This window comes from Pyrus communis, chromosome 15 (genome assembly GCF_041283825.1).
Source record: "Pyrus communis isolate YQ-2024b chromosome 15, ASM4128382v1, whole genome shotgun sequence".
In the NCBI taxonomy this organism is placed as follows: Eukaryota; Viridiplantae; Streptophyta; class Magnoliopsida; order Rosales; family Rosaceae; genus Pyrus; species Pyrus communis.
Genome location: NC_142579.1, coordinates 33,673,793 through 33,700,264, shown reverse-complemented (window position 1 = coordinate 33,700,264; position 26,472 = coordinate 33,673,793). Strand labels below are relative to the sequence as shown.

The 26,472-nt window shown below is 37.8% G+C and overlaps 6 protein-coding genes across 15 annotated transcripts; 4 read left to right on the top strand and 2 right to left on the bottom strand.

Annotated features, from left to right (window-relative positions):
• Positions 1-1,779: 1,779 nt before the first annotated feature.
• Positions 1,780-5,288, top strand: LOC137731220 (putative leucine-rich repeat receptor-like serine/threonine-protein kinase At2g24130). The gene is made up of 2 exons (XM_068470325.2): positions 1,780-4,563; positions 4,661-5,288. Exons 1-2 carry the CDS (start codon positions 2,007-2,009, stop codon positions 5,062-5,064), a joined length of 2,961 nt encoding a protein of 986 aa, XP_068326426.2. The 5' UTR covers positions 1,780-2,006; the 3' UTR covers positions 5,065-5,288.
• A 7,056-nt stretch (positions 5,289-12,344) lies between these two features.
• On the bottom strand, positions 12,345-15,716 carry LOC137737683 (uncharacterized). 8 transcript variants are annotated; one of them, XM_088685266.1, is made up of 6 exons: positions 15,520-15,716; positions 15,292-15,365; positions 14,995-15,108; positions 14,830-14,890; positions 12,782-14,295; positions 12,345-12,686 (listed from the first exon to the last, which is right to left on the bottom strand). In XM_088685266.1, the coding sequence occupies exons 5-6, from the start codon at positions 14,273-14,275 to the stop codon at positions 12,663-12,665; spliced, it is 1,518 nt and encodes a 505-aa protein (XP_088541392.1). In that variant the 5' UTR covers positions 14,276-14,295; positions 14,830-14,890; positions 14,995-15,108; positions 15,292-15,365; positions 15,520-15,716; the 3' UTR covers positions 12,345-12,662. The 8 variants fall into 8 exon arrangements, with proteins under 8 accessions (XP_088541392.1, XP_088541391.1, XP_088541390.1 ...); XM_088685265.1 differs by having other exon boundaries at positions 12,782-14,299; positions 14,995-15,197; positions 15,520-15,642; XM_088685264.1 differs by having other exon boundaries at positions 14,995-15,197; positions 15,520-15,642.
• Positions 15,717-17,108: 1,392 nt separating this feature from the next.
• Positions 17,109-20,217, bottom strand: LOC137715050 (uncharacterized). 3 transcript variants are annotated; one of them, XM_088685104.1, is made up of 6 exons: positions 19,919-20,217; positions 19,691-19,815; positions 19,504-19,588; positions 19,276-19,385; positions 18,553-18,686; positions 17,109-17,721 (listed from the first exon to the last, which is right to left on the bottom strand). In XM_088685104.1, coding segments are annotated over exons 1-6 (525 nt in total). In that variant the 5' UTR covers positions 19,989-20,217; the 3' UTR covers positions 17,109-17,720. The 3 variants fall into 3 exon arrangements, with proteins under 3 accessions (XP_088541230.1, XP_088541229.1, XP_068310373.2); XM_088685103.1 differs by having other exon boundaries at positions 19,504-19,600; positions 19,919-20,212; XM_068454272.2 differs by having other exon boundaries at positions 18,612-18,686; positions 19,504-19,600; positions 19,919-20,205.
• Positions 20,218-20,986: 769 nt separating this feature from the next.
• Positions 20,987-23,560, top strand: LOC137738809 (uncharacterized). Its single transcript, XM_068478285.2, has 5 exons — positions 20,987-21,213; positions 21,562-21,618; positions 22,425-22,610; positions 22,762-22,801; positions 23,213-23,560. Exons 2-5 carry the CDS (start codon positions 21,616-21,618, stop codon positions 23,293-23,295), a joined length of 312 nt encoding a protein of 103 aa, XP_068334386.2. The 5' UTR covers positions 20,987-21,213; positions 21,562-21,615; the 3' UTR covers positions 23,296-23,560.
• A 456-nt stretch (positions 23,561-24,016) lies between these two features.
• On the top strand, positions 24,017-25,191 carry LOC148690898 (uncharacterized). Its single transcript, XM_088686812.1, has 3 exons — positions 24,017-24,416; positions 24,509-24,571; positions 24,721-25,191. The coding sequence occupies exons 1-2, from the start codon at positions 24,089-24,091 to the stop codon at positions 24,559-24,561; spliced, it is 381 nt and encodes a 126-aa protein (XP_088542938.1). The 5' UTR covers positions 24,017-24,088; the 3' UTR covers positions 24,562-24,571; positions 24,721-25,191.
• A 930-nt stretch (positions 25,192-26,121) lies between these two features.
• Positions 26,122-26,472, top strand: LOC137737874 (non-specific lipid-transfer protein P3-like). The gene has a single exon (XM_068477486.1). The coding sequence runs from the start codon at positions 26,122-26,124 to the stop codon at positions 26,470-26,472; it is 351 nt and encodes a 116-aa protein (XP_068333587.1).

Below are 26,472 nucleotides of genomic sequence, written 5' to 3'. Positions count from 1 at the left end.
CAATGTGAAAGATAATGTTCGTTATCATTCGAGTTACGAGCAAGCGCTTTGCATTCTAATTAAATAGTTTTTTAACAAAAACAATTATAAGTACAAGTGTTTTTGACAAAAATGTCTCAAACCAGCCATTGGTTAGAAGATCTTAAGGTTAATACACTGACACTCCTTGAGATTATCGTGTTTTCACAAAGCGACATTATATATTTTCACTATTTGGGACCAATTTATTCTGAAATTCCTTGCTTGCCGTGTAACAAAAGAAACAGAAAATTCGTAAAAACTGATGAAATTTCCCTCCGCCGGCAACCTGACTTTTGGTTCTCAACTGCACCGTCGCTGACTATCAGGCCAGGTTCTCATAAAAGTTCATTTTCTCTTGACTTCTGTAATTAGTCTCCTTCTCCTCTAGTTTCTGATTGGGTTTTCTTATGGAGTTTGTGAAGCAGATAAAACTGTTGTTACTCTTTCCTTAAAGCAGATTAGTTCGAGTTTTTCCACGATTCAATGATTACACTACTTAACCATCTGACATGCGACATCCTGATTAGTACCGAGTCCTACAAATACCGGTTGAGTAATTATCGTCTTAATCATATATGGCTTTGTCCAAAACCAGACCTAACTCCATTAGCAAACCTGTGTACCAAGCTCCGACACAGATTTGATAATCGTTCCTACTCTCCGATCAGGTAAAGTTTGGAACTTGGGGTACTTGAGTTACAAGGTTGTCTAAAACTCCATACTACAAATGCTTCAAAGAATGTCTTTGATCACACACATCAGTTGGTCTAGCTAGCGGCGCTCTGCCGGTCTTCACTTGGTTTAAAATACAAGGTTCGACTCACATGGATGCAAGGACGATATATACATTGAGTTTCATATTAAGTTATGGCTTATTATGGTTGTTATGCGTTTGAGAATTTATAAATACATATTTTGTATATATTTTGGCAAAAGAAGAGACTATCTTGAAAAATATAACTGTTTATAAATTTTCAACAAAAATAAGTTTTTTTTCTTCACTAAAACGTGTTTTATTGTCTATTTAGTGCCGTTTTAGTAAAAAAGTTGTAGTTTTTATTCAAAATTAAACTTCTATTTATGTATTAATATCATATACCTTTTGATAACATTCAGTTAAGCGAGAAATATGCCTAAATAAGCAATCAAGCATCGCTAAACTGGAGAAAATTTTTCATTGTGATAGGAACACGGGTGGTACATCACATATTTTTACACAAGTGGTGAAATTTTTTATTTTTTAAGTTATTAACTTTTTAACACACATGTCCTATCATTTATGTAATGACACGTGGTGTATCACCATGTGTTCCGATCACACTGAAAAATCTCTCGCTAAACTGTAGTTTATATACGGCTTCTTGTTCGTTTAGTCTCGTCTCTTAGGTGAGCATTCTGTATATCTCTTTTGTGCTACGAATACCAATTGAGGCATACTGTTTAAATGCATCACCCAAATACCTACTCACCGATCACCTTTTGTATTAACCAATATTATCTCTCTTTCGCCTCACAGCACACAATCCACTAATCTCTCTATCCTTACATCTCTGAACCAACAACATAATATATAATTAAGTAGACAATTACCTGACGAGATTAAGCATAAAATAAAATGGTTAGGCCTGCTGATGCTGCTGACATGTACTGCATTACTGCTCTAACCGCGGCTTTAGCGTTGTTTGCTTGTCATGTTACACGCACACATCTGTATGAACGCGATTGGTGGGTTCGGAAGTCAAAGATCGCAGGCGCCAAACGTACATCCATGCCTTCAACGGCAGTTAGGCACAAGGTGGTTCATAATTTTCTAAGCATTTGCTGAGTGCTTACTTATTGGCATTGGACATTTCCAAGATTTTGCATTATCTTGTTCTTAAGCACGTGCAGCCTGTGCATGCTTCTCCTGATTTGCTCTCTCGGTACTTTCTGATCACTTTGTTTTCATCAATTTCTTCGAAACTTTTAGCTCGAAGAAGATTGACATGATCATGATGTGTTTTCAAAGGTCTTCTGTGTTTAAGCTTCTCTGTTTGATCGTTTTGTTGGAAGCGGTTTTATGCCAAGAAACTGCTCAAATAATGAAGGACAAGGCATCCTTGCTTTCTTTCAGAGAAGGGATTGTATCGGACCCCCACCGTGCTTTAGAGGACTGGAATTCCTTGGGTGTTCATGTTTGTAATTGGTCAGGCATCAAGTGTAACAAAGCTAGAGACCGCGTCGTGAAGCTTGATCTTAGTGGAAGGGCACTCGGAGGCACCATTTCCCCGTCTCTTGCTAATCTTTCTTCCTTGCACATTCTTGATCTGTCAAGAAATTTTTTCAAAGGTCGCATTCCAGGTGAGTTAGGCACTCTTTCTCAACTTGGAGAACTCAGTTTATCTTCCAATCTTCTAGTGGGAAGCATTGCGGCTGAACTTGGCTTTCTTCGCAAATTAGTGTATCTCAATTTGGGAAGCAACCAGCTCACTGGTGAAATCCCAATGCCGCTTTTCTGCAATCATTCTTCGTCTTCTCTGCAGTACTTAGACCTCTCTAACAATTCTTTAAGCGGTGAAATTCCTTTGCCAGATGGATGTGAGCTTAAACACCTGAGGTTTCTTCTACTGTGGTCCAACCGTCTAGTTGGACAGGTTCCTGCAGCCCTTTCAAACTCCTCAAAACTTGAATGGCTCGATTTGGAGTCTAACATGCTGAGTGGGGAGTTGCCATCAGAGATTATACGAAAAATGCCACAACTGCAGTACCTCTACTTGTCCTACAATCGCTTTGTGAGCCATGACGGTAACACTAACCTTGAACCCTTTTTTGCCTCTCTGGTTAATGCCTCTAACTTTCAAGAGCTTGAATTAGCTGGAAACAATCTTGGGGGAGATTTACCTCCTATTATTGGTAATCTTTCTACCAATCTTGTACAACTTCACTTAGATACTAATCGTATTTACGGTTCAATTCCTCCTCATATTTCAAATCTTGTCAACCTCACCCTGTTGAATTTGTCTAGTAACCTTCTGAATGGAACCATCCCACCCAAACTGTGCCAAATGACAAAGCTAGAGAGGGTGTTTTTGTCAAATAATTCACTCTCTGGTGAGATTCCATCTGCCTTTGGTGACATTCCCCATCTAGGCCTTCTAGATTTATCGAAAAACAAGCTTTCCGGTTCCATTCCAGATGGTTTTTCAAACCTTTCCCAGTTAAGAAGGCTCTTTCTTTATGAGAACCAACTCACGGGGACCATACCGCCAAGTCTAGGAAAGTGCATCAATTTAGAGATTCTAGACCTTTCTCACAACCAAATTTCAGGGGTGATTCCTAGCGAAGTTGCAGGCCTGAGGAGCTTGAAGTTGTACTTGAACCTGTCTAGCAATCACTTGCATGGACTGTTACCGATGGAGTTGAGCAAAATGGACATGGTATTAGCAGTTGACCTATCTTCCAACAATCTTTCCAGCACAATACCGTCACAACTTGGGAGCTGCATTGCCCTCGAGTACCTCAACCTTTCGGTGAATTCCTTAGAAGGCCCCCTTCCGGATTCAATAGGAAAGCTACCTTATCTTCAAAAACTTGACGTATCCTCAAACCAACTGAATGCACAAATACCAGTGTCGCTGCAGGAATCATTAACTCTGAAGAAACTCAACTTCTCTTTCAACAACTTCTCCGGGAATGTATCAAACAATGGGGCCTTTTCTTTGCTGACCATAGACTCATTCCTAGGTAATGCTGGTCTCTGTGGATCAATAAAGGGCATGTCAAACTGCCGGAAGAAGCATAATCATTTGGCTATTCTGCCAATTATCCTGTCATTACTTATCACCCCCATATTTTGTGTATTCGGGTACCCCCTCATGCACAGGTCGAAATTCCAAAAACACTTGGCAGTTTTCGATCAAGAGGATTCAGGGGATGATGAAGAAGAAGGGAAGAAAGAACACAACTATCCGAGAATCTCATACGAGCAGCTCATTGAAGCCACGGGTGGTTTCAGTGCTTCGAGCCTGATTGGTTCAGGCGGGTTTGGGCATGTCTACAGGGGTGTCCTTCAAGACAACTCAGTAATTGCTGTCAAGGTATTGGATTTGAAAACGGATGGAGATATTTTGGGAACCTTCAAAAGGGAATGCAGAGTTCTGAAGAGGACTAGGCACAGAAATTTGATCAGAATCATCACAGCGTGCAGTAGGCCGAACTTTAAGGCTATTGTTCTGCCATTGATGTCAAATGGGAGCCTCGAGAGTCACCTATACCCGAGCCATGGACTGAAGGATCAGTTGAATTTGATTCAGTTGGTGAGCATCTGCAGTGATGTAGCTGAAGGAGTGGCCTATTTACACCATCACTCACCTGTTAGAGTTGTGCACTGTGATCTCAAACCAAGCAACATTCTACTAGATGAGGACATGACGGCATTGGTAACTGATTTTGGAATTGCGAGATTGGTGAAAGGTGGCGATGAGAAGGGTCCAACGAATGATTCAGCATCCTTCAGTTCAGCAGATGGCTTGTTATGCGGATCCATTGGCTACATTGCTCCTGGTATGCACTCTTTTCTAACATATACTCATTGGGAAATGATTTTTGCACGCACTTTCTAATACGTCCTAATTTCCTTCATTGACTTGATGAAATGCAGAGTATGCGATGGGAAAAACCATTTCTACTGAGGGAGACGTGTTCAGTTATGGGGTCCTTTTGCTAGAAATCGTTACAGGAAGGCGACCAACGGATGTCCTTGTTCACGAAGGTTCAACCCTTCACGAATGGGTGAAAAGTCAGTACCCGCGCAGGCTCGATCCAATAGTTCAACAAGCGCTCGATAGGTGTGCTGCGGATTTGATGCCTAAGCAGTACAACAAAGTATGGAGGGATGTTGTTTTGGAACTGATTGAGCTTGGTCTGATCTGCACTCAGTACAATCCTTCAATGAGACCAAATATGCAGGATATAGCTCACGAAATCGGTCGGTTGAAGGATTACATCTCCAGTCCTGCATCGTTTCTGATTGATGAAATTGATCTTAAAGTTGAAGCACCTTAGTTTTGATCTTAAATTTGAACTTTCATTTGTAATTTTTGACTTAAAATTTTTGGTGAAGCAATACTGATAGTTGGAAACCCATCTAAATCATCATGGCAATTTTTTTTGTGATTACGTAGCCAAATGATTTTCGCACATCCTGTTTATTTTCGTTCTTTGATTCTCTTTTGAATTTGATTTGATTTAAAGATCAGAAATAAACAAGAGAGTGCAAATCGAGAAAAGAGATGTGCAGAAATCACTTCTTTATTATGTAGCAAACCCTTCTTAGACTGGTTCCTACCCCTTTTAATTGCAGCGTTCCAGCTACAGTTATTGATAATCATATTGTAAACATATTGACAGTTGTATCAACCGTATATTAGCGTCATAATAATATTGAATGCCATATCAATACTTGATATGTACATATATATATATATATATGTATGTATGTATAAGTTGATATGCATTTGATATCGTCGTAAATATATTGTCGATATAGATCCCGCTCATTGCCTTTTCTCCAAGAGGTCATAATTTAGCAAAAGGTTACAGTCGGCACAAAAGGAGAGTTTCTTTATTGATGGCCTATTCTCAGAACCAACCAGAGACTTTGTTACTCGTCACTTTAATGGATTTTAGTTCATCGAATCAAATAATTAAGATTGCGCTTATGCATCATGACTCTATGTTTTCAACATATACAATATTCTTCTTGTGGGTTGTGGCAGCCAACGCAGAAAGATTGATATCCACAGTCCATAAAGGCATTTCCTTCTCTTTCTGCCTACCTTCATATGCAATTTGCCCACTTAAAACAAGATCTTTACTATGTAAATACCACGTTTTATCTAAGTTCACCTCAGACTTGAGGCATTTCCCGAAAGGATAACATGGCGTATAGCACATGTTGGTCCTAGAAATTATAAAGCCTACGTGATGTAGGTCGAGTAACTATTGAGCTAACCATGTCTTGCTATTGATGCGGACGTACCAATTCGCAATTGAACTTGGTCAGCTTGATGAGATGAAGTGGTGTGGTGACGAAACATGCTGTTGACTTTTGCACTGAGCGATTTCGGCCTAGGAATGAACACTTTTAGTCTAGGATTCTAAAACCTGAAGACAAGGTTATGCAATTCACTACTAAGTTCAAGATTTTCTGCACCGGGCTCGGCAGCTTCAGCTATATTTGTAAAAATATAAGTGCACTAAATCAGTATCAAGCTGCTGGGACAAAGATAATCAAAGGAAATGAGCGCCTTTATGGTGAAAGTAGTTCGGCCGTCTGAATGACAAACTTTGGAATGCATTTGTTAGTAACCAATCATAGAACACCTAACTTTACTAAGAAAGCTGATGCAATGACCTTTGTTAGTGGAAAAATCATGGACTCTTCGCCGACTAAGATTTAGATATGTAACCAACCGAATGGAAGTAGTGTTGTTCAACCAAACTGAAGGTACTCCTAAACCAATTGATTTTACAACTCCAGTGGTGTTCAACCAAACTGAATGTGGTGCTAGTTTATCAACCTAGTGATATTCAACCGAACTTAATGTGTACTGACCGAGGGTTTAGTGAAACAGTTAGTGTTGTTTCTCAGGGTATAAGAATGTTTCATGTAGAGTGAAGGTTTCGAGTAGACCGTTTCTTTGTGTGTCAAGTTGGAGTTTCTCTCTACATTGTAAAACCTCATATTTATAGGTGACTATTAGGATGTCCAAGCATGACGAGTTGTAAAATTCTGATAATATTCTAATTCTTCATCATATTCTCTGAATATGCTCGGAATTATTGTCGGCTGAAACTCTAACGCCGTCAAGTCTCACCCTCTTTGACTTGAACTAAGATTCTGAATCTAGATTGATTCAACTTTTATTTGAAAACCAATTCGGTTCCTTAATATCTCCATGGCAATTTTTTGTGATTACATAACCAAATGATTTTCGCAGATTCCTTTTTTCTCTTTTTTTTTTGAATCTTTGGTTCTCTTTTGAGTTTTATTCAATTTAAAGACCAGAAATAAACAAAAGAGTGCAAGTCAAGAAAAGAGATGTGCAGAAACCACTTCCCAATTATGTAGCAAGTACTTTCAACTGTGGCTCTCCATCTTCAGTTATTGATATGCATTGCCTATTTACATCACCATTTTCTTGTTAGAGTGGAGAGAAATTCATATTGAAAACATATTGACAACTGTATCAACAATGTATTAGCGCCTATACTAGTGCCAATTATAATATGAATGCCATAGCAACAGTTGATATATATTGTTATGCTTTTAATATTGTTGTAAATATGTTGTCAATATAAACCCTTTTTTTTCTTTTAAAGGAAGACAACTGGTTGTAAGCCACGGTTATCCATCCATTCCGAGAGCCAAGAAGACTCACACAGACATTTCAACCTCCCTTGCTCATTGCCTTTTCTGTTGTCATAATTTAGCAAAAGGTTACGCTCAGCACAAAAAGGGAAGTTTCTTTATTGGTGCCTTAAATCTCAGAACCAACCAGAGACGGCCTTTGTTATTTATCACTTTAATGGAATTTAGTTCATCTAATCAATAATTAAGTTTGCGTCTTATGGATCATAACTCTATATTTCAACATACAATATTCATCTTGTGGCAACCAACGCAAACAGATTTGATATCCACAGTCCAAAAAGGCATTTCCTTCTCTTTTTGCCTAACTTTATACACAATTTGCCTACTCAAAACAATATATATATTTTTTTTTAACAAACGATATTATCTATACTAAAGAGAGTAAAAAAGTGGATTATGCCTCATAAGTCATAATGGATTAGTAATAATGTGGTTCAAATTCATTTTTGTTGAGAATTGAACCTAAGATCTCTTGTTTACAAGTAAAATGAATGTCACGATACCGTACATCTCATCTAAGTTCACCCACGACTTGGGACCGGTCTCGAAAGAGTAATATGGCGTTTGGCACCACATACCGAACAAGAAAATGATGTTCGGCACCATATCCTGAATGGTAAAATACCATTCGGCACTACATTCCGTATGCGAAAATGGCGTTCGGCACCACATCGGCACATCCCGAATGGTAACATGGCATTCGGCCCTACATCCCGAATAGTGATATATAATTTTGCAAATACCCCCCAAATTTAATGGATTAATTCGGCCAAACAGGGCCGAGGTGCTGTTTTTTTTTCTTTTCCCAACTCTCTTAATTGTTTATAATTAACTATCAGATGGATTCGACATAAGAACAGAGTGCTGGTTGTCAACTACTTGACGCCCTCCCTTCCTTCTTTGTCCGAACTTGAGACCGGAAACATAAAATAAACTTACACATGCAGAGTTAATTGTTTATAATTAACCATAATTAAAAAATTTCAGCCTCAAACAATAGCATTTTCTTGCTGCACTTTGTCCCTAGAAAATGTTATGATCAGTTATGAGCTGAAAACTCAGAATTAACAGCGTTGCATCGAGCGTCATCTTGTCCTGAGTATGGACCAATCCGCGCTCTCCTTCGATGACCTTCCCCGTCCCAACTGAGAAAAGTTTAGGTGACATTCCATGACAGAGTCTTCATCATGCTCTCATCATTTCTTCAAAAATATTTCATATATAAAAACTTTGCTGAATCTGAGTCGACATGCACATCATTTGCCCCCTCTTCAACTGTATCACGCACCTGATCTCCGCGTCCTGATTTGTACAGAAAATGTTCTTTGTGTTACAACATGAGTTGCTTTGTTTCGACCAGAATTGCACTAACTTTTCACCTGATTAGAGATACTGTTTTCAGGAAGCGAGAACTTCAGTCGCTTTCCTTTCGCTTACTAGTTTTTTGGTCGATTTTCGCTAACTAGTTGATGGCCATAATATTCAAAAGAAGCTTTAGGAGGTAGGGACAAATGATGATAAAACACAGTGCTCGATCCACTTGCAGTAAAGAATTAAAACAGGAAGAGCAACATGACATGGTGCTCCAAGATTATGACCTCCATAACCAAAATCTCCGAGTATATAATCCATCGATCTGTTTTCGTGTGACGTCCACGGATAACTACCCTCACTGTCTGCAAGTGAAATTCCTTTCTATCTTTTAATAATTTACAATCACTGTAACACCGTTGTATTAAAAGTTAAAAATGCGTTTTGAACATATGCACTACTTAATCTAAAACATTGGAACTTAGCGATCGTTATCTGAAAGAATTGATGTTACAAAAGAATATGGAATTTGGATTCTCAGTTCTTAATCAAATGATGTAATCTTCAATAAACAAGAACATGAAATTCTGCAATTATTAGGAAAACTTGTGAATCAATATGACGCCAAGAGTACGCGTCTTATTCTTCTCTGACTACTCATAAACTCGAAAACTCTGCTCGAGAATCAATCTTCCACATTGATGAGTCGATGTTATACTATATATTTTATCTTAATTTTAGTATTAATTTATTGGTTATTTTGTGAGAATTTTGACACTTTGAATTATATCTCTAGTGTAGGACATTCGACTTCCTCTTGAGAAAAACATGATCAAACGAATGAATTTTGGAGTGATTCCAATTGGACGATGTTCGTTTGTCTTTCAACATGTTCATTTCAAAGTTTTAGATTTTTCTACCAAGCGGTTTATTTATGGCGATAAAATAAAGAAGCAGCATGCAGTTTTGTCAAATTGAAGTTTTGTACTTATTTGGACATTTTGGCATCCAAGATGGTGTCTTTTGGGTTTGAGGCTTTTTGCAATTATGTTCGGAACGTCCTAAGCTTCATTCTAGTATTTTGGACCTGTTTTGGAGCCCTAAAGATCCTGAAATGTGGCTGATTTATGCATGGACAGATTTCCATATTTGATTAGGATTATGTTTCCTAGTTTCTCTTAACTTATTATGTTTGCTAGTTTTTAGAAGACATTTTCTAGTAAGGATTTTATTCTGTAGTAGTATAAATAAGGCTTTTTAGCCATTAGGGTTTTAGAGAATAACGTATTATTTTGGAGAATTTCAAACTTTTTACCTATAAAATGTTTTCTATCCATGCTCTTAATAACATTTTATTTTATGATTGTTAGTAACTAATTCTGTTTGCTAGGGCGAGACCACGAGCCTTAGTAAGAATATGTAGTTTCTTTTCTATTTGCTCATGATATTATACGTGCAAGTTTTGAATTATTAATCACCGTATTTGAAACTATCTAATTGTCTTGATGATTAGCCATCATTAGGATATTTAGAAAAGTAATTTGATGTAATTACCTTGTACTCTTACCGAGTACTAACTACTATATTAACGAAGAATTGTGTACAAAATTGGCCATGCTGCAAGGAGCCATTTCACACGTGATATAATTCAAGGGAAGCCCCTTCCAATTATTAGCAAGGGACAAACTTAAGGACCCCAAAAATCATGAAACCTAGCTTCTAAATCAAATCGTTCTTTGAGATAGTTGACAATTCGCTAAGAAACAAGATAACAGAAGACTATGGGTAAAGTTTTGTTCACAGTGGAAAGTTTATTTCTTGTTACTCTCAGGGTTTTGACACTTGAATCATCTCTTCAATGGGGATCCGACCTCTCTCTCGCAAGGCGCCTACTATTTTTCCTATCCTTTGGTCTCCTCCTTGGTTTCCTTGGATTAAACTTAATACAAATGGTTTATCTATAGGAAATCCCGGTCCTGTTGCTTGTGGAGGAGTTTTCAGAAATTGTCATGGTCATTTTCTTGGTGGTTTCTACCAATGGATTGGTTATCGCAACTTTTTTTTTTGCAGAATTATCTGCAATTATTATTGGTATAGAGTTTGCATATCAACTGGGTTGGCATTGTCTTTGGTTGGAAAGTGACAGCTTTAGTGTTATTTCTGCTCTTCAATCATCTGATTTTGATCATCCATGGCCTCTTCGTATGCAATGGTCTATTTGTTTGGACCACATCCAGAAAATGACTTTCTATTCATCTCACATATATCGGGAAGGAAATTTTGTTGTGGACAATTTTGCTAACATGAACTTGTCTTCTCCAACTTTAACTTGGCATGATTCTCCTCTACCAGTGGCTTGTGCTGCATTGTTTTCGGACTATGGTGACTTGCCTGGTTACTGTTTTTCAAATGAATGTGCATCTTGGCATCCATGTTTGTCTTACTTTTTTTTTCCCCCAACTTGCTCAACTTGTTTTGCAGGTTTAAACCTTTAGGTTTGGTTTCAGATGGGTTAGGTTTTCTGTCCCTACCTTTTTTCTTTGTATCTTTCTTATTTTCGTTTCTAGAAGGGTACGGTTTATGTCCCTTTTCTTTTTCATGTATTGTTTTTGTTATTTTTGTTTTATTAGAAGTGATGTTATTCCCACCCCAATGTCTTATATTCCCGCCCACCTTTTAATAAAATTTTTAATTACAAGTTTGTCCATTTGCAAAAAGACTGATAAGGACATTAATTATCTTGTTTTGCTTAATTTAAAAATAAAAAAAAAGTTTGGGTGTGGGAGACGATTTGTCTACCTTAAACCCTAACTCATATTTTCATCTCCTTTCATTCAGAGAAAGTAAAAAAATATCAATGGACTTAGAAGATGACCTTTTTATTGAACAGGTGGAAGTGACGCTTCTACAGAAAAAGTAGAAGATTATATTTCTATTGAAAAGGTAAAAGAGTAATTTGTGTGTAGGTCATTTGAATTTTTCCATTGTATTTTTGAATTTGTCGTTGTCGAATTCTTTTGAATTTGGAACCTTTGTCGTTTCCATTTGAATTTGCAGACCTTAGTGGTTTTTATTTATATATTATTTGTTATATTTTTTAAGAGACAATTTTATAATTTCATATGTACGTATATATTAAAGGTTATTTTGGGAATAATAGTGGGTGGGGAAATAACATTTTAATTTTTTAACTTTATAAGGTGGGTGGGAAAATAAGACAATGGGGTGGGTCTAGTAGCTCTCTTTATGAGGGGTAAGGTTTATGTCCCCCCCCCAACGCGGCAATTAGGTGTAACTTCTTTTTTCGTTATCAATAAAATTTTCCTCATATCGTTGAGGTTTCCAAAAAAAAAAAAAAAAAAAATGGACTATGGGTAAACCCTTTTTCCTGAGTTCTTGGTCCTCATGAGAAAGCACCTCCTGCATTAGATTTCTCCAGATATACTAGATTTCTATACCTTTTTGTCATCTCTTTCCGCTATGGACGGAAAATGTCATATGGTTTATGGTAATACAGAAGTTTAATTTAGTTATGCTCAAAAGTTGAACATATCATATACTTTTTCTATAAGGAATCGAAAATGTAAAGCACGGTATGTATGTTTAGAAAGCACTCCTTCCGTATGTATATCACTTACAACCGGCCTCTCAATTTCAAAATCACAAAATGTACACGAATGCATCCATCGTACAATCCTAAGAAGACATTTTTTTTTTTTGGTAAGATTAATATACAGATTCAAAAAATTTCATTGTGTATGTTATATGTATTAGGAGCTGCCAAAACCAAATCAGAGAATATGTTCACACCAATCACTGGAGAAGAAAAAGTCAGGATACTCGTTACGGAACCTTTTTTGCATAGCACGTTCAAAACCGATGATGCATGAAGTTCATCTGCATCGCTGGATCTTGATCAAAGCCAAAAGTGCAGCATTGCCTGTTCAATAAAAAGAGAAATGGAAATAAGTCGTCAACCTCTGCATTCAAGGCGAACAAGATTCACGCTTAAAGGAAAACGCAAGAAAATCATACCTCCATAACATTGTGCAAGGGCTTATCATCCTGGGGACGGGGTTTCTTAGGCTTCCAACTACGCATTTCAGACTGTATTAAATTAAGATGCTCGTGTATCTCCTGGAACAGCTTCAACTCCTCTTCGCCCGCATGACTAATTTCTTGCCTTATATTATTCCTTTCTCCCTCGAGCCGCTCTATTCTCCTCCACAACTGTTGAAATTTCGCTTGCTGAGATTCAGTAACCCCACCACTCACCGCTGTCTCCCTCACATTCGAGTCAGCACTACTTATCACATTTCTTGGTTTAGGTATTTTGTTCTCCTGCTTCTTGGTATGCAACATTTTCTTTACCCTATCCGTTTCATCTCTAACATATGCTTCTGTCGTCTCATCCATCACCAAATCCGGCTTACCAAGCCTCACAATCAATGTACTAGGTTCTTTCTTCTCTCCTTCACCAGCTTTACTGTTTTCATAACTTTGTGGGACTTCAAAGACATCATGGATGCTTGAGGAGCACGAAGGGCTAACAATCGGTTCCCTTCCCTGTAGATTCTCACTCTGCTTAAGTTGATCCAAACTAGCAATAATTTCTTCACTGTCAGGTTCATTTTTTGGGGTTGTGCAAGTCTTCGGAATTGGAGGCAATGAACTAGTCCTAGATGGAGGACCCTTCAAGAGTACAGATTTTCCCCTACCATAATCTTTATAATCGGATATCTCTTTCACTCGCGCATCTAACTTCTTAATCTGCTCCCATATTGTATTCATGTTCCCGCCTGCATCATTTGGAGATTTCTTCTCTACATCTAGGCTCTGGACATTGACTTCCTGCTCCACCTTCTTCTCGTGTATTTTTGTAGCAGGTTCGGGTTTGGGGATCATTGGTCTGTCTCTATCTCGTTCTCTTTCTTTATCTCTTTCTCTTTCCATAGTGCTTTTCTGTTTGAGCAATTCCTTGAGCTCAATTGGAGGTAGAGAGTTGATTCTTCTAATAGCCCCGCTAGCACCTGTTTCCCCACTGCCAAAATCGCCTCGAGAGTTTATTCTTCTAATCATCCCATTAACACCTGATTCCCCACTTCCAAAATCATTCCTTTGAAACAACAAATTCTCCGGATATACATTTTCACCAGCGCCTAACTCCGTGCTGCATCCCATGCTTAAAAGCTTGTGCCTATAAGCCTGAAGTTGGAACTCAAGCGAAGCAATTTCCATTTCTTTCTGATAAATGAGATCTTCGAAAATGGCAAGAGCTTCCTCGGAATGACAGATCTTTTCCTCCGCCAATCTCTTGTATTGACTCGCTTCCATCTTCATGGCGGACTTTTCTCCTTGCAAACGCAATATCATGGATAGAGCTTCATCAGCTGCAGTAGATGATGCTTCTCTTTCCTGATCCAGATCATAGTAAAGCTTTTGCAGCAGTTGCTGCTGTGCTCTAAGCGCTTCAGTTAGCGTTGTAATATCAGTTTCAGGCATCCCACAAGGCACACTACCCTCCGCCATCTCAGTTATATGGCAAAAATCTGACTTCCAGAAAGAAAAAAAGCTATTCAAAATCATCAGTATTTACTTCAAATTCACATAGACAGTAACAAATTTAAACTCCATTTAAGGTTCCTAAGAAATGTAAAACTAAACTATTCAAAAACGTAAGTGAAGAAATTCAGCTCACGAACCACAAAATTATACAAGTAATAAATTCGATGAACACAACAACAAACTAACCCGTACAAGCAGTAAAAGAAGAAGACAATATTGAGCATACGTTTTGTAAGAGCAGAGGCCACTATTTATATTGAAACAATCCTTGTGATTCTGTATTAAAATCAGCATAGGAAACAGAGACACAATTCCAATCCAACTATGAGTGCTAAGTATCAAGATTTAATTAAAGTTTCAATCCCGACAACTTTAAACTCTTCAACAAGACGTTTCCATACCAATTTAAAACACTACAGCCAGTTTCTAGCACTCTCAATCATACTCATATTCTAACAAGAAATTGAAAACCACAGAAACAACACATACAAAGGAACCGAGAAGCAAAGTCACATTACCTGATTGCTGCGCAAGAGGCGAAAACTTGATCCTCGGAGCCAAACTCAGTTGAGAAAATCACTGCGGAAAGAACCAACCGTGTCAAAATTACTTCTTCCACAACATCGAAAAAGAAAGAACACAAACACGAAGAATGGGAAAACAAATAAATAAAAACAAATTACATGAAACTTGTTTCTGCAGAACAACGAATTAAGACAGAAGCCGGAAACGGAGAATTCTCTATCCGCGCTTTTCTGTTAAGGAACAAGCATAAAACAAGTCCACCTTCTTTTTATCTGCAATCAATGAGAAAACGAGGAACTTCAACGAAACGCCGCGAATGCTTAATGGTTGGAGCTTCCCAGGTTCAATTAGGTTCTTCATTCTTGTCCAGATTAACAGCATGCACGCAAATAGGATTTAATGCAAGTACAAAAGAAGGCTAACGTAAAAAAAAAATAAAAATAAAAAAAAATTACCAAAAATTGAATCCTTGTTATTTGCCTTCCTTATAAAACAGCAGCATGAGCAGAAGCATTCATTCGGACATATTCTGAAACAGAAAGCATTGAATAAGGGTTAAACATAACTGTCCTAGCTAGCCTTTGTTTCCACGGAGGTAAATCATACGACAACATCGGCAAACACAAAATCTCTCTTCTTTCCGATCAACCAAACAGATCAAACCAGAAACGATGTCGTTTTACCTTCTCTCCCGGCGATTCGAGCTTCCCAGAACTTTCGATCGCTGTCTCAATAGACTAATAATCTAAAATCTTAATCCAGATTAATTTTTGTTAATCATTGCGATGCGGGACCCCTTCTCTTCCTTTTCTCCCGCTACCGTTTTTAAAGGGTCCGTCTGATATTTCAAAAAGTCGTTAGTAGCTCGTTCAACGGCTACAAATTGTACAAGATGGCAGCAGGGTCCTAGATATTGCCCAGTATACACCGACCACCTGAAATATTTATATTTTGAGAAGCAGCCGACCACATGATATTTATATAGAGACTCGAGATGGGGATTGGGACGTTAAGGGGTCGATATCCAAGTCAATTCTATTTATTCTTTTACTGGGTAATACCCTATCTCTGTGCATGTGGTCAACTATACTAAATTTCCCATTTTTATTTTTATTTTTAAAAGAAATGACTTACACGCACTTGATCATATTGACATCTGAAATAATAATACAATAACTTTCTAACACAGCATTGTGCGTAAATTTCCGCAAAGTGCATGTAAGTTTCTTTATTTTTTGCGTGTGGGCAGACAATGCATAAATGGCTTGCACAAATTTAGTCCAAAATAATTAAAAGGGAAATTAAATTATATAAGAAAAAGCTTCCATGTGGTCCATTATTTGCTTGTAATTTTGAATTTGTGGGTTATCCACATGACACATCCATGATTCATGCTTGCATCATGTTCTCGTCAAGGACAGGATGGGTTCATAATTTTAAAATGGCAGTGCCAATCACACATTTAATTTTATTTACGTATCTTTTTAAATTTTTTACTGTCAGATCAAATGAATTAAAAAAAATTAATAGCTATAAATGAACAAGATGTGTAGAGGTAGAAACGGGTGCTTGAGTAACACTATCATTTTATTTTTTTTTAAATAGAAAAAAGTAATGAACAAAGAAACAAAAGCGTGCATGACATCTTCATGAATGGACGACAAAATACAAAGAAAAATGATGGCAATAAATAAGGTGGGGGTATGGTGGGGCGGGTGGTCAGCTCCGATTCAGTCCAGTCCAGCCGGCCCCAGTCCAGACAAAGTACACTGACTATTTCACAGATTAGTACTGTTTGCAAATGCATGTCTTAGTTTAGGAAGTGTAAGGCTTTTTAGTTAAAATTGTATTTGAAATTAGCATAACTCTTTAACTTTATCTTAATAATAAAAAATCGTAAAATAGTTTCCGTAAAACATCAATCAATTATTCTATTAATGTGATGATGTGACTGTCGCATGAGTACACAGGTCTAAGCATATAGTGACATTTGAATTAACCATATTTTTTTTCCTTTTCATAATATATAAAACCAAAAATGAGAACTTAAAAAAAAAATCATCATCTTTATCTGCGGAGTAAACCCAGACCAAAAATGTCAGCACCCTAGCACATGTCGTTAATCCACTTAAACTATTTTTTTTTTATAATTAAGAAAATGAAAAAATATATATGATTAATTCACATGTCACTATATGATTGGATTTATGGGGCCTAAACGGTGCTACATGAATAATTGATGAATTTTTCAGAGAAATACGAACATGATACATGATAGACAAGCTCAGAAACCGTTGTTTCTATCGATCATTATAGTTTAGTCTCAAAGAAATATACTAATTTCAAGGACTATTTAGCTAAAAACCCCAGCCTAAACGAACGAATAGGATGCACAAGCAGAGATCATTCAAGAACAAGAAGATCTGAAGGGACATGTGAACTAATGTCAAACACAAACTAAAATCGACGACGGATGTAGGTGAAGAGTATGAGCACGGTTAGCTAGTTATAATGAATGGTGGATTGAACACCGGTGCCGTGCAAGATGCATCTGGAAAAAGATAACACACTGACATGATCGTTAGCCCTGGTATTCTTAGATACTCGTAAGACCCAAATACTCCAATAAGCGAAGCTGATAACACTCGTATATGAACCGAAGCTGTATATAAATTACGTTATAACATGCAGAACTGGCGACAAATCGTTTCCATCTGATCTACTCCATAATTCTTGTTGCTCGAAGGCTCAAAGCCATGCAATAGATAAGAGAGCTTGTTGTGCCACTGCTTTTGACCCCGAGAAACCTAGCTCCGAGATTCGTCAATCTCATTTCAATCCACGGGAACCTCGACCTCCATCTTCAAATCAGAGTTGCCAAGAGTCTGTACACAATGAGGAAGAAATATTTGACATCACTTTCTTATTTTCGGCATACATATAGTGCTTTCTACAAATTTGATAAGCTAAACTGAAATTCAAAGCACGTATGATTATTCAAGTAATGTTTGCGAAAGTATTAACTAATCTGATTAGAGAAGAACCAGGAACAAATAGACAATTAAGTTGTTTTACACTCTTCAGTATATCAAGAATGTTTGCGAAAGTATTAACTAATCTGATTAGAGAAGAACCAGGAACAAATAGACAATTAAGTTGTTTTACACTCTTCAGTATATCAAGAAGAGTACAGCATGTTCAAAGAAAGGCAAACCAGAAGGGAAGCAAAACACCTCAACTGCTTGAGATGTTAAACCTTCAAGCCGTTCTATCACAGCGCTAGCCTATATCACATATATGCTGGACCCAACAATAGTGTGACTTTGACAATGATAACTTAAGAACTTCGGAAAAATTTCAGAGGGCCTCCATTCCGATAAGGAAAATGAAGCTATTACTTCTACGCCGAATAAAAAGTAAAAAGTCAATGCTATATCCTTGAAAGTTGAAATCCATGCAGGTCGATGAAATGAAAAATTGACATTCTCTTTCCTTCATTCAATCCACGGACACATGAACACTGTAAGGTATGGTTTCCAAAAGGCAAACAAAATTATACTAATCAGAGAAAATCTCATTGACCTCTATGGCATGATTAGGAAGGGCAATGCCGAACAAAGTTATACCAAAACGAAGATCCAAAATTCATAACACAATCACTAAAGTTGAAACAAGCTAAGCAAAGTGATAAAAATCATACAAGGGAATGGCCAGACCAGTTATATATATAATAACGTCCATCAACTACAACAGAGAACTCATTATGTTGTGGTACCTTCACAAAGTCCGATATGCTTAACAATGAATCCCTTGTGTAGCCTGATTCCTCAAGGACATGCGTCAATACTTGCTGTAGAAAAATAAAACCGATACACAAAATATCAAATACACAAAAAGGAAACTTAACAGACTTGGTAGCTCACAGTCCCAGAACAGATAATTCCATTAATCTTGTATAAAAGAGAAGCTGAAGTTGAGTTTTCAATCAAAAGTCCTCTTTTTTAGTAAGAAAACCAATGCATAGTCATTTGGAAAACCCGAATCCTAGATGAAAAACCAGATTATATTTTGATCAGTAACTTTAACAGATGGTGAATACACTGAATACCTGTATACCAGGTAACTGAACATAGTCCGCATAAACATATTCACGATGAGAAAAGCTTGGGCAATATATACTTCACAGAGAGATTTTTTTTTTTTTTTTTCAACATATGGACTTGTTGCATAATTAGAGAACTCTGCCTCGCTCCCAAGCCCAATGCAAAATACTCCAGAGTTTACAAAGAAAGGTTCATAATTGGATAACACAATTTTGTGAAATGTGCTTAAGCACCCGTGTGTAATTACTGAGAACTCGATGTTAACATGAATTACATAAAGTTAGTAATTTTCCATTCAAAGATTCAAACTTTAACATGGATTGTAAGAGAACCAACCTCCCTCTGTTGCTCAGATATGAACTGCCCCGTCAAATCCCGCAAAACATCCAACATGTCGCTGAATGCGACTTTCCCATTGCCGTCTGAATCATATACCTTAAAAATAACTGCAAAACAGATACACACCCCAAACTGCAACTCAGAAACAAGACCAACAAATCAAACAAGCTCATAGAAGCCAACATATACTTCTAATATTAAAACTACAAATGGCGAAATTCTTACACTCGATTTTCTGCTGCAAGCTTGCACGAGAACTGAATGCTGATAAGAATAATACGAATTCCTTAAAGTTCAATCCATCCAATATCTTCAGCAATCTCTGAAATATGAATATTAATAAATTTGTATTAAAAAAATGTGAAAAATTAAATTAAAGCCTCAATCTTTGAGAGTGAGAAAGAGAGACTACCTGAGAGAGAGGATTGACGGCGAATTCGGGAACGGACAAGAACTCATCGGCGGAGATGAAACCTCCGCCGCTGCGATCGAGCTGGCAGAACCGCTGGTACAGAGAAACTATCTCCTGCTGCGAAACTTGAAAACGAAACGCACAAATCGAATCGAATCGAAATCGAATCAAATCAAATCAAACCAAACAGCTCAGAAACATTAAAAAAAAAAATGAAAAATTGTTTACATGTGTTGTTACAGTGGTCCTGGACTTCTTCGATATCGTACTGTGTGAGCATCGAGGATGTGTTGCCCATATCGGCGGTGGCGAGGAAGAGGCGAGATCAGGTGCGGTGAAGTCTAGGGGAAGATGTGGAAAGGAAAGCCCTAACGAGAAGCGGAGATAACAAGGCGCTTGTAAAGGCCACCTTTGCAGGGAGGGACAGGCTACAAAGGTTGTTGGAGTTAATGTCGCACGCAGCGAGTGTGGTTGACTGGTTTCCGTTCCTCCGGCATGATGGATCCATTTTTAAGTTTATTTGTTAATTTTGTTTCTTTGATAAATTTTAACAAAATGTAGAATAAAATGTAGTTAAAATATGATGACAAGAGAGTTCAAAATTTATAAAAATTAAAGGGTAAAATAGATTAAAATGAACTTTTAAAGGGTCAAACACTAAGGAGTGGTCCATAGTTGAGAATGCATTTCAGACCTGTATTTCATACGGTACATTTTGAGTTAGATTCTAGTGCTGGTGAATCGTACGGTGGTAGTCAGAGAAGGCTAAAATGTCTTTTTGAGTCTGCTTGGTCCCTGGAAGGATGGAATGCCGTGGTCAAGACATCAGCTTTTCAAGGGTTAGGTCTAGTAATATTTTTTGTTATTTTTTTTTTTTGAACAAATGATATTATCTATACTAAAAGGGAAGGGGTGAGTTTAGCCTCAGAATGGGCTGGTATAATGTGGTTCAAATTCACATTTGGCGAGAATCGAACCTAAGACCTCTCACTTACAAATGAAGAGGAATACCGCTAAACACTAATACCAAGTAGCAATATTTTTTGTCACTTGTACGAGAAAGTTATGAGATCGAATATGGTAAATAACAAGTTCGTAGCTAATTTAACACCAACTCATTTAGTCTAAAATATATCATTGTTTTAGAAAATAACGATGACAAGAGATAAATTAAAATTAAGGAGGCAATTGATTAAAATAAACTTATAAGGGGCCAAATCGCCAATGGGTTACAAGTGGAGGGCAAATCGCAGAATATCCTTTGTATAATTTTGGTTGAATTCGCTGAATATCAGTGGTGTTGCGGTCAAAGAAATATTTTGTTTTCTCCAGCGCGTGAGCTAGCACCTGCCGCTACCACTCCCGCAATACTCAGCCTCTCAACCGGAGAAATCGCCCTGACCGGCGGAGGGGTAAGTCTGAGTTGCAGAAACCTGATTCGCGCGCAGGGACGGCGGAAGAAAGAGGCTCAGGTTGATTTCCGCGCGCAGATTTTGGCCGGCATATCACCTCACCGCTCCCAGGTTGCTTATATCTGAACTGCAAACAATTCATAGATTAAATTTTATTGTCAAAGTAACAGCTGATGTCCAGATGATTTTTTTTTTTATAAATAAAGAAGAAAACTTTGGTATTTCTGTAGACTGTTGGGTGAAATTAAGGGTTGCCCATTTTCTGATTTACTGAAAAACTAGTAGGGTTAAATTGCCATTGAAGAATTATGAAATAAATTAACTAACTTCGTTGTTGAATTGTTTGATTTGTGGTTGATGCATATGGATTTTGTAGTTTATGCACCGGAGCATGGTAGCATTTTCGTGATGCATAACATTGAAGTGTCATGTATTTCTAACAGGATTTTTTTTTGGCAGACTATTAAGCTGAGAAATACTGATTCCTGCGCGTATTCGGTTCAGAGTTGAAGAATGGTGGGTACATTCATGATCCTCCCTAACTCTTTCGTTTTGTTACATTGTAATTGTTGGCACATGTCGATGAGTACATTAAGTTAACGAAGGAATGAATAAATCCTGCAAACAGAATCATTATTTTGTAAGGAAATTGTGCTTAAAGAAACTCAGGGGTTTGTTTTTTGATCATCTAGTCGAAACTCAATTGGTTATTCATATTGATTAATACAAGGTTGGAACTTGGAACAGTGACTCCTCCGGTTATAGGGAGCAAATGTAGGCAACTTATGGAACATGATGCAGTGTCCTTCTTTAAGTAATTTCATGTGTAAAGCCATGTTATCGGGTGCTGGTTACACAAGTGAACTTCTTGAAACTGCTTTGGGGGCATATTGAAGCTTTCCTTTCACAAAAGACCAAATTGAGAGCAAAATATGAGGTTTTAGAACACAATTCGAAATAAGACTACCAAAAATATAGGTGTCCATATCTGAAGCCTTAAAGTTTGGGATATGGATTTGATGCTAAGTTGCGTTTTGGTCATATTTGTGCATGGAGATTCAACCTATTTATTGTGATTTCTTTGATCAGAGTGCGTCTAGTACTTGAAAAAAAGGGGATTGAAATTGTGTGTGGCCTGTATTTTAGGTCACTGTAGGTCTTGTTCTTCGACTATGATATGTTGTTCATTTTAGCAGTTGCATATTTAAGAAATTTGTACGGAATACAAGACTAAGAAAAGATTAGTGGTTTCAATGTCTCTTTTATCATTAACGGAAAGGAAATAAATGTATGTCTGATTTGTTTATGTGTATGTTTTCCAGGCCATGTATATCCGTGTTAAGCGTAGTAAGACAACTTACTTTATCCAGTGTGAACCAACTGAGACAGGTTTAGATATTAAGCAGAAATTGCATGATCTTACTGATCAACCGGTCAATGATCAGCGCTTGATCTTAGTCAGTACCGGGGAAGTATTGGAGGATTCAAAGACGTTGGCAGATCAGAAGGTATGAAACATAAGTTGCAGTTTCCTCCCTCCTACTTGAACTTAAGAGATTCAATACGACGATTAAATTTCATCACGTTGACATTCTAAATACTAATCCATTGAGCTCCAAATGCGTTGATGTCTTCATTGATGTTTTTATGTCCTTTCAGGTTGAAAATGATGCCGTTGTTGCATTGGCCTTCAGAAAAGGCAAGTCTCTCATCCTTTTGTTCTTTCAATTCTCACCTTAAGTTAACTCCAAGCTTATATTTGGCATGTCTACTTTGTTCTCGGGGTTGTTAGTGGTTGATATGGGTTGAAAACTGAGCACCTGTTTGTCGAGATACATTCATGGATGAAAATACACTGCATCCCTATTAAATGGTAGCCGATGTAGGTGATGTAGAACAGATGGAAAGCTTATTGAATTACATTGGCATGAAATCTTGAAACCCCGAGGAAAAAGGCACAAAATAGGGCAGAATCTGCATTCCCGTCGTGAATTGGATTGTGAATATTTCAGATACTGTTTGAGGACCATTTTGATTTAGTCATCTTTTTTAAGACCAGCTTGTGTATTGTTCTTTATCTTATGTTTGCTTTGGACTTGATGGCCTCCAGATGACAATGAGTTTGAAGAGGTCAACATTGTACGACCAGACGACTTCTATCTGTCTCGTGATGCAGATGCTGGCAATTGGTGAAGTCGGAAACATTGCTCCGGCGGTAGTCTAAATCTGAGATTGTTTCCTTCTTGTGCTCGGATTTTTAGGACAATAATTGTTATTTTTAGCAAACAGTTGTGGTAAAGTCTGTAGATGAAATAATTCGTTCATGAAATTGACAGCATTAGTAGTATTTGTATGAAATAAACAAATGATAGTGGTGCTAAAAAAAATGATCAGAGATTATTGGTCCTACTTTATATGATGGAAAACTTGGATAAATATAAGGGAACTTTAACGAAAAGGTTCCGGTAATATTCATTTTAACGAAAAATCATATTTTTACTTTAAAAGGTCAATTATGGTACTGTTTACTTTACCTTTTATTTTGTTCTTATCGTTAAAACTCAAAGTTTTTAAGCTTTTTTCATTAGTTTTCGTTAAATATAAAGAGTTAAAATTTCAAAACTTTGGTCCATTTCGATTAATGTCGTCTGCCACGTTATTGCTCGGTCCTCCATCGGAAACTATGTTAGTGTGGTTGGCGTGTCTCCTAGCAACTGTCTGCACAAGAATTTTTCCTTTTTTTTCTTTTCTTTTTTAGGGAAAAAATAGACTAGTTGGTGGTTTGCTCACGGCAGTGTACCATTTTAGAGGCCGGGAGAACTCACAGAGTCATTCCAGCCTCTCTTAACCACTATCATATGATTCATCAAATACTAGCATAAAATTCATTCCCAACAACTGGACCATATCTTGGTAATTCTCATTTTCGGTTGGCGTCGCCGAGTTGTATTGAGCTTGGCCCTTCTACTCCCATTGGGCCTGAAAAATGAAGGATTCGCGACCCAAAACGGCGTGTCGTTTCTCTGGAAATTTGCCTCCTTATCCCATACCAAAAGCCCACTCACCGGTCAGGAAAGTGCTCGACTCTCCGGTCTCCAAAGCACAGCGGAAAAGCCATGTCCCTCCTTCCCTCCACCTCCAAGCTTTGCTGAAATTGAAGCACAAAGAAATCGCAGGGGACGTCAAGAACAAGTATAAGGGCATATGGAGGCTGTCCAAGCTCGGTGTCTCCGCCGACAAGGACCCCGGAAAGGACTTTCTCGGCGTCTCCGATGGCTTGCTCGAACAGATTGCCAAAGTGCTCGAATTTCCCGGTAATTTCATCCGGCAGCACTTGTGTTCTTTGTTAAGCATTTTTATTCAAGTTTTCACTTTTTTCATGTTCCTCTCTTGTTTTTCGTTTCAGGTTCCTTCGATGCTGCCGACGGAGGCCTTCACGGTGGTTCTGAAATCTTTTGATGCAAGGAAGGTATGTTATTTTGTTTTGAGTTTTGGTTTATGGTAGAAAGTTAGGGTCTGTTTGGTATCCTATTTGAAAAATGGCGATTCGCGTCGCGTCTGTGAATTTGTTTCAAATGGTAAAGGAAGAGTTGTGCTGATTTTGGTTTTGTTGGCCAGCAAGTAATGTGCTGAAAGAACCGAAATTCGTATACATTGTGGAAATGGATGTCGACAAACTTCTGAGTCTCGAGCCTCACACTTGGCACTTCATTTCCGAGTTGGAGCCGAAAGTCGGGCTGGTAGAACACATGCCTGAAGCGAGAAAATCTGGAGAGATTTGATCAGTATAATACATGACTTTGAAAAAGTACATCAAGGTACAGTTTCTAGTGGTGGTGGACATAACACGAAAAATGGATCCGGAGGGACATACACGCACCCCACGGCTACAAAACCAAAACTAGCAGTGGTGGATACCGGACCATCAGGGTTGTTTGCCGCCCTTGTTCTTGCGGAATTTGGTGCAAAAGGAGAAATAAGTATACAGCTTTTTATTTTCCTACAAACCTAATGTTTAATCTTATTATTTTGCTTTCATTTTGTTGGTTTATTCTGATGGTCAAAAATAAAGTGTTGTGTTAAAATCAACTCCGTTTTCGTAATACTACCAAGAGAAATGCTAAGAAAACATTTTCAAAAGTGGGACTCGTCATGGACTCTTCACCACCTCAGTATTTGGAATAATATTTTATAATGTTAGCAATGAAATTAACATTGAACTGTGAGGTCTATAGTTTATGAAAATTGACGTTAGCATTTCTCTACTACCAATTGCGCAAGTGGATTAAAGCATTTAACATGCTAAACAAAATTCCACCCTAAGTTTTCAAAATTCCTCGGATCCTCCCAAAGTATACTACAATTGCTCGAGTGGATTACTTACAGCATGTGAACGTCTACTACAATTGCTCGAGTGGATTAATTACAGCATGTGAACGTATACTTAAATTGCTTAGGTAGATTAATTAGAGCATTAAACATGCTCAACCAAACTCCAATTATTTTACACATATGGTCTGTCAGTGTCTATATATATGAACAACATGATAGATGATGATACTCAAATCTAAAGTTCATCAAAAGAGTAGTACTTACTACTTACTGCTAGTAAATTCTAATTCCGGCCTGTAAAAAAAGGTATGTAGGCTAAAAAATATATTTGTTATTGATACGTGAATGTGGAAAAATGGAAGAGAATGCAAATGAAAGAGAATGCTTATGGAAGAGAATGCAAATGGAAGAGAATGCTTATGGAAGAGAATGCTTAATTTTTCATTATTTCTCTACAAGATTACAAGGATATATATACATGATACAAATGTGTAGGTAGGACAAGGTAGCCGTCCTAGTGTGTAGGTAGGACAAGGTAGGACGGCTGTAGGACGGCTTGACGGCTGTAGGACGGCTTGATGGCTGTAGGACGACTTATTCTTCCAATAATAATATTATATACAATTACACAAGGACTCCAACCATATTCCTTATTTGTCTAACACGGCCGGCCGACGTTACCCGATTATGGCTACCCCCTCCGGGCATCTCCTCCTTAAGCTGCTTGTTTGCACGGTGGTGGTGGTTATGGTGGCAGCTCTTGCGCCCAAGGCTGAAGAGGGAACCTTCGTTTGTGACATTATTCAGGTGCAGGAAACCATGTGGGCATGCAGACCATACATCTTTAAACGTGGGGAGTTGACTAAAGCTTGCTGCAATGGGGTCAAGACCGTCTACAGAGATGTTAAGACCGCCGTTGACCGCCAGGCAGCCTGCAAGTGCATCATAGATTTAGTCCCGTTTGATCGTACAAGTGAAACCCGGATTGCTGGCCTGCCTACCAAGTGTGGGATTCCCAACAATAACTGCACAATATGA

Excerpts from the sequence above, each read along its gene's own strand:
- LOC137731220 (XM_068470325.2), top strand. The coding sequence starts at position 2,007 with ATGATCATGATGTGTTTTCAAAGGTCTTCTGTGTTTAAGCTTCTCTGT. Across the intron at positions 4,564-4,660 it reads CATTGGCTACATTGCTCCTG|AGTATGCGATGGGAAAAACC; the intron begins GTATGCACTCTT and ends GATGAAATGCAG.
- LOC137737683 (XM_088685266.1), bottom strand. The coding sequence starts at position 14,275 with ATGGCGGAGGGTAGTGTGCCTTGTGGGATGCCTGAAACTGATATTACA. Across the intron at positions 12,687-12,781 it reads CCTTGCACAATGTTATGGAG|GCAATGCTGCACTTTTGGCT; the intron begins GTATGATTTTCT and ends TTTATTGAACAG.
- LOC137715050 (XM_088685103.1), bottom strand. The coding sequence starts at position 19,988 with ATGGGCAACACATCCTCGATGCTCACACAGTACGATATCGAAGAAGTC. Across the intron at positions 19,816-19,918 it reads GGACCACTGTAACAACACAT|TTTCGCAGCAGGAGATAGTT; the intron begins GTAAACAATTTT and ends TTCGTTTTCAAG. Across the intron at positions 19,386-19,503 it reads CTTGCAGCAGAAAATCGAGT|TTATTTTTAAGGTATATGAT; the intron begins GTAAGAATTTCG and ends TCTGTTTTGCAG.
- LOC137738809 (XM_068478285.2), top strand. Across the intron at positions 22,611-22,761 it reads AGACGTTGGCAGATCAGAAG|GTTGAAAATGATGCCGTTGT; the intron begins GTATGAAACATA and ends ATGTCCTTTCAG. Across the intron at positions 22,802-23,212 it reads TGCATTGGCCTTCAGAAAAG|ATGACAATGAGTTTGAAGAG; the intron begins GCAAGTCTCTCA and ends GATGGCCTCCAG.
- LOC148690898 (XM_088686812.1), top strand. The coding sequence starts at position 24,089 with ATGAAGGATTCGCGACCCAAAACGGCGTGTCGTTTCTCTGGAAATTTG. Across the intron at positions 24,417-24,508 it reads CAAAGTGCTCGAATTTCCCG|GTTCCTTCGATGCTGCCGAC; the intron begins GTAATTTCATCC and ends TTTTCGTTTCAG.
- LOC137737874 (XM_068477486.1), top strand. The coding sequence starts at position 26,122 with ATGGCTACCCCCTCCGGGCATCTCCTCCTTAAGCTGCTTGTTTGCACG.